This window comes from Leucoraja erinacea, unplaced genomic scaffold (assembly GCF_028641065.1).
Source record: "Leucoraja erinacea ecotype New England unplaced genomic scaffold, Leri_hhj_1 Leri_398S, whole genome shotgun sequence".
Lineage (NCBI taxonomy): Eukaryota > Metazoa > Chordata > Chondrichthyes > Rajiformes > Rajidae > Leucoraja > Leucoraja erinaceus.
Window position 1 is genome coordinate 62,705 of NW_026576299.1, and position 10,704 is coordinate 73,408.

The 10,704-nt window shown below is 51.5% G+C and overlaps 1 protein-coding gene across 1 annotated transcript; it reads right to left on the reverse strand.

Moving 5' to 3' along the window:
• Window positions 1-3,947: 3,947 nt before the first annotated feature.
• Window positions 3,948-8,885, reverse strand: LOC129693707 (tubulin alpha-1B chain-like). Its single transcript, XM_055630488.1, has 5 exons — window positions 8,736-8,885; window positions 8,090-8,312; window positions 7,816-7,964; window positions 4,919-5,599; window positions 3,948-4,385 (listed from the first exon to the last, which is right to left on the reverse strand). The coding sequence occupies exons 1-5, from the start codon at window positions 8,868-8,870 to the stop codon at window positions 4,086-4,088; spliced, it is 1,488 nt and encodes a 495-aa protein (XP_055486463.1). The 5' UTR covers window positions 8,871-8,885; the 3' UTR covers window positions 3,948-4,085.
• Between the last annotated feature and the right edge of the window lie 1,819 nt (window positions 8,886-10,704).

Here is a 10,704-nt window from a genome sequence, read left to right on the forward strand (position 1 = left end):
GTGTTGCAGGCCGAAGGTACTGGTTTCCAGAGGGCTAGTATAGACCTTGAGGGCCATATGGATGCTTGGGCAGGTATCCAACTATTGCAACGATTTTAAAAGCCAAGCCGAAGCAAACAATTGTGCTGCAGCCACCTGACAACCAAAATGTATGTTGTGAACACAAACGTGTTAAAAAAAAAAGGCGAGGCAAACAATTGGGCTGCAGCCACCCGACAACCAAAATTCATTTTGTGAATACAAACTTGTTAGAAAAGGAGTGGCAAACAATTGGGCTGCGGGCTGCAGACACCCGACAACCAAAATACATTTTGTGAACACAAACTTGTTAAAAAAAAGGCGAGGCAAACCATTGGGCTGCAGAAACCCGGCAACCAAAATTCATTTTGTGAGCACAACCTTGTTTAAAAATGGCGAGGCAAACAATTGAGCTGCAGACACCCGGCAACCAAAATTCATTTTGTGAACACAAACTTGTTAAAAAAAAAAGGCGAGGCAAACAATTGGGCTGCATACACCCGACAACCAAAATTCATTTTGTAAACGCAAACTTGTTAAAAAAAAAAAGGCGATGCAAACAATTGGGCTGCAGCCACCCGACAACCAAAATTCATTTTGTGAACACAAACTTTTTAAAAAGAGGGGACTCGTCGTGGAGCAGACATGCCTTCAGTATTATTCGCAGCTCAGAGAGCCTGGGTCTGGCAGAGACTGAGTGAGGCACGACACTTCCTGGTTTTATAGTCCAACCACCTGCCGCCAGCGGGGGCAGCAGAGAGAATGGGGAATTTCGTAAAAATATTAATGTCTCTCTCTTTTTTCATCGACGGAAACAATCCTCCGCACTCATACCGCGGGGGGGTCTCTGGGCGAGGTGGCCAACAATGACGGCCGTAGGTGATGGCGTTCTCTCGGAAATCGCAGCACAGTCGGCCAAAAGCGGTCAAGATCATAGATTTAGTAATATAGATTATTAATTTGCTCCTTATATCGCATAACAGCCCTACCCACTGACGCATAGCCCCCAACTCGCCGCATTGTCTAGAGAGAGATGGGGGGGGGGTAGAGAGTGAAGGCAGAGAGAGAATGGGGAGAGACAGAGATTGGGGCAGAGACAGAAGGGCAAGAGACACAGGGGAGTTGAGGTGGAGGGGAGGAGGAGAGGATGGGTGGGTGAGGGGGAGTATGGGGGAGGACGAAAGAGAGAGATGGGGAGAGAGTAGGGATGGAGAAAGAGTAGGGGGGAGGGGAGGGGAGAAGGGAGTGAGAGGGGAGTGAGCATGGGGGAGAGTAGGAGTGCGGGGGGTGAAGGGGCGACAGGGGTAGGGGAGGGGGAAGGGGGAGAGAGGTGTGGGGGAAGGGGAGGGGAAGAGGGTGATGTGAGAGAAGAGGGGTGGGGGATATGAGGGGAAGAGGGGAGAGGGAGAGTGGTGGAGGGGGAGAGGAGATAGAACATTGAACATAGAACATAGAAAATAGGTGCAGTAGGCCAATCGGCCCTTCGAGCCTGGACCGCCGTTCAATATGATCATGGCTCATCATACAACTCAATATCCCGTACCTGCCTTTTCTCCATACCTCCTGATCCCTTTAGCCACAAGGGCCATATCTAACTCACTCTTAAATATAGCCAATGAACTGGCCTCAACTACCTTCTGTGGCAGAGAGTTCCGGAGATTCACCAATCACTGTGTGGAAATGATGGGAGAGGTGATGGGGGTGGGGGGGAGAGGTGGAGAGAGAGTGGAGGGGAAGAGAAAGGAGATGCTCTGCGCGTCTAGAAAGCTGTTTGGGGGGGGGGGGGGGGAGGTGCGTGCGTTGTCACACACACTAAGCACCCGCCCCCACAAACAGATGAGAGTGTCTGCTTGAATGGAGAGCGCGTGCCCGCCCCACAAACAGTCACACACACACACGGGCAGGCGGGAAGGCAATTCTCCCCTGAAGCAGGTCGGTCGGGCACAGTTGCCAGAAGCTGAAAAACTTTGCGGTTCTTTCCACAGCCGGCGTTCTGCTCTGTCTGGGGGGAGAGGGCGAGTGGGGGTGAAGGGGGGGGGGGGGAGGAAGGGGAGGATGGGGGAGAGAGGTGAAGTGGGGGGAGGGGGTTGGAGTGAGCGGGCGGGCAGGCGGCAGTCGATCTGCGGGAGGCGTTGCTAGAGCGTAGTTGGCATGGTGCGGGCAGTGGGGGGGGGGGGGTGCCAATGAAGAGAGAGAGAGAGAGAGAGAGAGAGAGAGAGAGAGAGAGAGAGAGAGAGAGAGAGAGAGAGAGAGAGAGAGAGAGAGAGAGAGAGAGAGAGAGAGAGAGAGAGAGAGAGAGAGAGAGAGAGAGAGAGAGAGAGAGAGAGAGAGAGAGAGAGAGAGAAGAGAGAGAGAGAGACAGAGAGAGAGGGAGAGAGAGAGAGAGAGAGAGAGAAGAGAGAGAGAGAGAGAGAGGGAGAGAGAGAGAGAGAGAGAAAAGCCGCTTCTGACTGAAGAAACCAAGCTAGAGAGAACGGAGAGCGTTCAGAGAGGTTTCACGAGCTTCGACTGTTACCAACAATGATGAGCTTCGCCCACACAATGATGCGGCAAGGATGAATGACGTCAGCTGCGCGCGGGAGGGGTCGCTGCCCCGATATGTGTGTCGAACAAACAAGCTACAGTGGAACGGAGTTTGTTCTACAGACGTTTCTCGATCTCTCTGCGCCTTTAATCCACAGCGTCGGGGGGGGGGGGGGGTACATACTCACCCTTTTAATTATTTCGTGTAGTTTAGATTGGCGTCCCCTTGAATAGTGTTTTATTTGTCATTCCCACCTGCAAATCAACTTGCCTCAGTAAAATTAAAGGGGTGATGTCTAATACGGACAGGCAGATATGTAGTTGAACGTCCCATCAATGTCTTTCAAATGGTCTTGTAAGTCAATATAAATCAGGCATCACCGAAAGACACCGCAGATTGAACACAGCCCAATCCCCAAAATCATTGGGAGAATGTTCAACGAACAAAGAATTAATCTACTCCTAATGCACATAATTTTCATTTGATGTTTTGTTTATTGCAAAAGGCACTTTAGAAATAGTCATTCTTCCAAATGGTCTTGGAAGAAAATATACATCATGCACCACCGAAAGACAGAGGCTAATTCCACACCATTACAGATAAGCAAAGGTCCTGTTAGCCTTTCGACTTTATTTTATAGTTTTACGATCGCCAGAATCTGACTGTAGTAGACGAAAGTGAGTATCATTTACACATGCTCAGTTACATTTTTCATTAAAGGACAGAATTATAATAACACATGAAGAGGACTTTAGCATTTATAAGCAATCTACCTATCCTCACCCCTTGATGTCTTCTTGACGCTTTGCAATTCATCATTGAACAGCAAGGGAAAGGGATAGGTAGATTGTTCCTTCTTCTTGCGTTTGAGACAGCAGCAGTCTGGAGCAGGATGCTGCCATCCGGTTCAACATCCGTCGGTGACCGCCTTAAAAGGGCGCATGATCCGGGTTGGAGCCAAGTTGTCTCTGTTTGTTGTTCGCCCGGCTGAGGTCAGTTGACAAGGCTCACCATGGGGAGGTCGACAACACGAGTCCCCGGTAGATTGTTTAAAACGATTAATGTCCTCTTCATGTGATATCATAATATTGTGCTTTAAAGAAAGTTGAGACTGAGTATGTGGAACTCCCCACCCTCCGAATTCCCGTTCTATCCTCTCCTTTTCCCATCCCTTAGCCTCTCACTTACCTCTCCCTCCCCCTAGATTTGCCCAACCCCCTCGCCCTCCCCCCCTATGCCCCCATCCTTCGGTCTCCCATCCCCTCCTATTAGATAGTTTCGCACTGATATGACCGCATCATGCTAGAAATGTCTGTGGCAATCGGTCTTCTGCCGCCAGCCAGCGTCTCTCATTCCCATAGGGTGAAAATATCCTCGGGATTTTCCAATGACAAGCGGAAAGACTTCCAAATTGATTTTTTTTCAAATAAATTTATTTTCGAAATTACAATGCTGTCTTATTAAATCTACTTTCTAAATCTAAAGTTGCTTTGTCGCATAAATGTTGGATTTGATTAAACATTTTAATTTTAAGATATTGTGTCTACTCCTCTCCTTCCTCCTCTGCCCTTTCGAGTTCGGTGGAATCCAGGGCCACCTCTTGGTAGTCCTTCTCTAGCGACGCCATGTCCTCCCGTGCGTCCTGGAACTCCCCTTCCTCCAGCCCCTCTCCCACGTACCAGTGGACAAAGGCCCGCTTGGCGTACATCTTGTCGAACTTCAGGTCCAGGCGGGTCCAGGCCAGAGCGATGGCGGTGGTGTTGCTCAGCATGCAGAGAGCGCGTTGCACCTTAGCCAGGTCGCCCCCCGGCACCACAGTCGGGGGCTGATAGTTGATGCCCACCTGCGGGGGTAGGGAAAGTGTAGACATTGAATTTCACTTCCTGGGCCCATGTGAACAAGCGAGCTCCTCCCAACCCCTTCGCAGTGTGAACCCCGTGTTTTTGGGTGAACTGCAAAGCCTCTGATCCCCGGGCGAGCGCGCGGGAAAGGGGAATGTATCAATTAAGAGATTATCCAAATTCTTTACTTCTTCCCCTATCAGAAGCTCAATGTTCCCTGGAGTATTTTTACAGACCGATTACCGGATAGCAAGAGATACTTCGGCCCACCGTCTCCAGCCACATGAATTCGTAATTGCAAATGTTAGGACCCGGTGAGCACTTTCCCATTAGATGACTACATAGCGTTGGGGTATCGAGTAGTGAGGGCTCAGTGATGACAGAGGGGGAGGTACTTTTTCAATTATCGTCGATTAATACAGAGACATCTATTTAACATTTCTAGCTGTGCAGGTTACTTGAGGTATCGGACAAACAGAGCTAATGCCCCTCCTCCACCGAGTATACACGATTTTGTCTCACACCCTTCACTTACCTTGAATCCGGTCGGGCACCAGTCCACGAATTGGATGGAGCGCTTGCTCTTGATGGTGGCGATGGCGGCGTTGACGTCCTTGGGGACCACGTCCCCGCGGTACAACATGCAACACGCCATGTACTTGCCCTGGCGGGGGTCGCACTTCACCATCTGGTTGGCCGGCTCGAAGCAGGCGTTGGTGATTTCGGGGACCGACATTTGCTCGTGGTAAGCCTTCTCGGCCGAGATTAGTGGCGCGTAGGTGGCGAGCGGGAAGTGGATGCGCGGGTAGGGGACCAGGTTGGTTTGGAACTCAGTCAGGTCCACGTTGAGGGCGCCGTCGAAGCGCAGCGATGCGGTGATGGACGACACGATCTGCGCCAACAGGCGGTTGAGGTTGGTGTAGGTGGGTCGCTCGATATCCAGGTTCCGCCGACACACATCGTAAATGGCCTCGTTGTCCACCATGAAGGCGCAGTCGGAGTGCTCCAGGGTGCAGTGGGTGACCAGCACCGAGTTGTAGGGCTCGACCACGGCGGTGGAGATCTGCGGCGCCGGGTAGACGGAAAACTCCAGCTTGGATTTCTTACCGTAGTCGACGGACAGTCTCTCCATGAGGAGGGAAGTGAAGCCCGAGCCGGTGCCGCCGCCGAAACTATGGAAGATCAGGAACCCCTGCAGTCCGGTGCATTGGTCAGCCTGTGGGGGGAGAAAAGCAGAAATTGTTAATGGAAAACCGCATATGACGTTGGTGAGCTACCTGGTTACCATTACGGTTGGGCATAAGTGGATGGCTTTGGGGAGAACGAATGAAATTGTTCTTTCACTTCCACTCAACACTTTACATAGAGAGAGAGATGGCAGTTAGATCTCGTCCCATTTCTCTGCATTAGGCCCGACCCAACTGTTGAAATGGCTTTCGAAAGTCTTAGGTGTAATTGGCATCCCACGAATGAATGTGAAGGTCTTAAGTTTGCTCTGACGTGTAAATAAAGTTCGGGTTAGGCCTCATTCGGTGTGTACAATACATTTCCGGTTGCCGTCTTCGGTGAATGCCGTGGTTGCTTGGACGAAGTTGCAGAAAAGGATTACTAGAAAGAATGCTGCACCAATTCGAGGGCATTACAATACAATACAATGCAATACGGTTTTATTCGCCACATTGCACATACAGTGCAAGTGAAATGAATTTGCCAGCAGCGGTACAATGAAAAAGAACACACTAAAACACAATAAGAATTTAACACGAACATCCACCACTGCATTCATCACTATGGTGGAAGGCACAACATTTGGCCAGCCCTCCTCCATTTGCCCCCGTGGTCGGGACCTCAACCTTCCGCAGCGATCGCTGCGGGCGACCAGATGAATGAAAGTCAAGGTAATTCCTGAATCGGTGCCTCCCCCACCGGAGACCGCGGCTTCAGGTTGGTGTAGGCCGCAGGCCGGCGGTCGGCTTTTTAATGTTCGCGCCGCAGCCAGAAGCACCGCAGACCGCAGGGCCGGCAGACGAAGTCGAAGCTCCCCTCCATGGAACCCAAGCGAGGGGCTCCGCTCCCGATGGTAAGTCCATGCCTCGCCCGCGGTAGAAGTTGGCCGCGGGCCGGCAGTTCGAGTGGAAGCTTTTTCCTCTCCCGGGTCCCCAGCGAGGGATCCCAGGCTGCAGACATCGCGCTGGCCGGAGCTCTGCAGACCGCGGCCCCAGGCCGCCGCGGAACGCTCCCCTCCGGCGAGCCCCAGCGAGGGCACGCCTGCTCCACGACGAGAGTCCGCGCCGAGAGTTCGCGCTGCGCCCGCAGCTGAAGCCCTGGGCGCGTCTCTGGGAAAGGCCGCCGGATCCTCGTTGTAGGGCCATGGGGGAGGCGACCAGGACTACGTCCCCTCTCTGTGGAGTAGGCGACCGAAGCGCTTTCCCCCTCCCCCCGCACACACACCACACCCACACAAGACACACAAAGAAGCATTAAAAATATACATGTAAACACAGTGAAAACATTTAAAAAAGTTGAATAAAACGGACACGCTGCTAACAGGGCTGCCGGCTTGCAGCCCCTCCCCCACCGACATTAAGAATACACTATTAACAATATTAGCTCTCGAGCATAGCCCCGCCAGACAGCAGTAGAGCAGGATCCAGCATGAAGGACACCAGCGGCAGACAACTGATGAACGACATCCAATGCTTGTCCTGACACCATTTCCGAGCCGACTAGTGGCGAGGTGAATTCACTGTGCGACGCCGCTTGAGGCTGGGATTACAACAAGATAAGCACGAGTCTCCATATGGGGTGATAGAATATCCACTCTACCTCCCTCAAAGACCATGGCACTAACGGTAAGTGAGTAACTCCCGCCTGGAGCACACACAAGTTGGGCCAGATGGAAATGCCTCAATCGATTGGGAACTGGTGTTGGCAGAGTCAAAGTGGCTCTAAACAAGTGGGAGTATAACTCCAACTATGTCACCTCCGAATACGGTAATGAACCGCAAAGAACGGAACACCTACTGAAATGGCCTCAACTGGATAACCGATGCACAGCTGCCGATTTCGCTGCCTGTAATGAAGATGCCGAGAAGTGTGTTCACCTCTGACTGAACAATATCTAATCTTGTGATGTAGTCTGGGTAACAAGAAGCTCTCATGAGAGGTCGGACAAATGTGGACTATGTTCTCTGAAACATGGAAGGTCGAGGGGAGACGTGATAGAAGTGCAATAAAAATATGAAAGACAGGGGTAGGAAAACCTTTTTCAGAACCCATTTGCCATGTTGGAAATGTCAAGGTAGAAGGGTCATGGTTTCAGGGTATGGTCAGAGCACAATAGAAATACTCAGGGTGTTCCCGGACAGGAAGCTCCCTGGTGTGCGGTGATAGTGAAGGAATTGTGTAAAATTCTACTGCGAATCAACGTACCACCTTCCGGATACGATCCAGGACTAAGTCCACGATCTCTTTGCCGATGGAGCAGTGCCCTCTGGCGTAGTTATTGGCCGCGTCCTCCTTTCCGGTGATGAGCTGCTCCGGGTGGAAGAGCTGCCGGTAGGTGCCGGTCCGCACCTCATCTGCAGTGGGACGGGAGCAGAAAATAGAGAATTAACCTGCGCTACAAATACGACCCTCCACGAATGTCAGGGCAGGATTTGGGATAATGCAGAACATATCAGTATTCTTCCTCCTGCCGGCTTACCAATCACCGTGGGCTCCAGATCGACGAACACGGCTCGTGGGACGTGCTTGCCCGCCCCCGTCTCGCTGAAGAAGGTGTTGAAGGAGTCGTCGCCGCCCCCGATGGTCGAGTCGCTCGGCATCTGTCCATCCGGCTGGATCCCGTGCTCCAGGCAATACAGCTCCCAGCAAGCGTTGCCGATTTGGCATCCGGCCTGGCCGATGTGGATTGAAATGCATTCCCGCTGGAGGCGAAGAGAAATAAAAGACGATAATATTTACAAATCCAGATTATTGACACCAGAGGGTCTATGACCGTAACGGATCACCTATCCCTTCCCAATTGTAATAGATATTTTCGGAGATCTGGTACATCTGCCAATAAATGCACACGTATAAACAACAAACACACGATGAATATTTGTGGAAGACGCCATCAATTAGGGCAAGATACAGCTGCGGATGAGGAACTAATGTGTTCTTGTTCTACTTTGATGCCATCTCGGTTAGCGACACCCCCGTCCAATGTGTGAATGGAACATCCGGTCAACAGATAGAACCGGACGTTAAAGGTGATTTGTGATGCTATGTAGCCATCGCCTCCCACTAATCGGATGCGCTTCTCGATGGAACGTGGCGGCGCTGGGGGTTCTGTCACGTGGGCTCACCATCCTCTCTCTCTGTTGTCGCGGCGGTCGATGGCGGATGTCGCCACTCGCCCTACTTATACCGCGGCCCGGCTCAGCAAGAACGGCCTCTGATTGGCCTCGCGGGACAATTGACCCGCGGTTGCTCGGAGACATTATAGTAAACAAAACCCTGCGGATTGTACGCGGTTATGTTCGTCACAAGTGTGCTGAGAAATAGCACTTAGCAACGAGCAGATGAGGTTTGTCTACCTCCCAACAACTAACATCTGCCAGCCACCAACCTCTCTCCCACACGCCCACGCATCCAAAGCAGAGGGTGGGGTCACATGGCACAGAAACGGGCTTTCCGGCCCACCCCTCTTAACCTGACTATCGCATGCGTGCGTGCGCATTCCCACGTCTTCCCTCCAACGTCGGGCAGAAGATATTAAACCTTCAAAGCCCGTACGACCAGATTCGGGGCAGATTTTTCCCCGCTGTTATCAGCCACTTGACCTCTTATAAACTAAGGGATTTATTCCCGATCGTTCAATCTATATTGTTGCGGGCCTTGCATTTTGTTATCTGCACTTACACAGCAGGTGTAACATTGCGATCTGCACGCCATTCAGCTCTTCGTTTCCACCACCTGAATGGTGGCAGATTTGGAAAAGGGGAGATGCAATGAGACGTGGGTGTCATGGTACACCAGTCATTGAAAATCGGCATGCAGGTGCAGCAGGCAGTGAAGAAAGCGAATGGTGTGTTAGCATTCATAGCAAAAGGATTTGAGTATAAGAACAGGGAGGTTCAACTGCAGTAGTACATGGTCGTGGTGAGACAACACCTGGGGTATTGCGTACAGTTATGGTCTCCTAATCTGATGAAAGACATTCATGCCACAGCGGGAGTATAGAGAAGGTTCGCCAGACTGATTCCCGTGATGGCAGCGCTTTCCTATGAAGAGAGACTGGATAGACTCGGCTTGTACTCCTAGAATTTAGAAAATTGAGGGGGAATCTCATAGAAACTTACAAAATTCTCAAGGGGTTGGACAGGCTAGATGCAGGAAGATTGTTCCGGATGCTGGGGAAGTTCAGAAAAAGGGGTCACAGTCAAAGTATAAGGGGGAAGTCCGAGATGAGAAAAACATTTATCACACAGAGGGTGGTGAATCTGTGGAATTCTCTGCCACAGAATGTAGTTGAGGCCACAGTTCATCGGGTATATTTAAGAGGGAGTTAGATGTGGACCTTGTGGCTTAATGGATCAGGGGGTATGAAGAGAAGGCAGGTACAGGATACTGAGTTGGATGATCAGCCATGATCATATTGCAGGCTCGAAGGGCCGAATGGCCTAATCTTACACCTATTTTCTATGTTTCTATGTTTCTATGATAGGATCCGGTATGGTATTTGTAAACACGCGCCAAAGTCATTCTGTGGTGTAAGCACACCTTTAATAAGCACTTACCAGCATTAGGACAACTGGTCTTCAACACATCATAGCTGCTCGGACCCCAGTGCCGGTGTGGGGCGTTATTAAGATTGTTAGTATGGGTGTTGTGAAGGGGTGTAGTTAGTGGAGCTTGCCTGTGTGTGGTTGGAAAGGGCACCCATGCCATGGAGTTAAACATACTCGTCATATCTCTCTGGTGGTCTGCTAACGCGTCCCGAGCGCGTGCGGACCCAACCCTCCCCTCCCTCTCCAGAAAGATGGGCCGGAGATCCAGGAGGTGAGAATGGCGCGGGAGAGGTTTGTGGGGACCGAAAAGGAAGACATGCGGTAGGTGAGACCCCGCGGTTAGTGGAGACCGAGGGACGAGGAGGGGTGTAAGGCATGCGGGGACGGGGAGGAGACATCGCAGAAGGCATCTGGAACTGGAGCGGCGGTGCATAGGGACCAGCAGGCGGTGGGCGCGGCTCACTCACAGCAAGCAGTTGTTGTCGACTTCTCCGGTAAACCGCTCCCTGTCCACCCTGTAGGATCGTGGCTCGTTAGTCGGGCT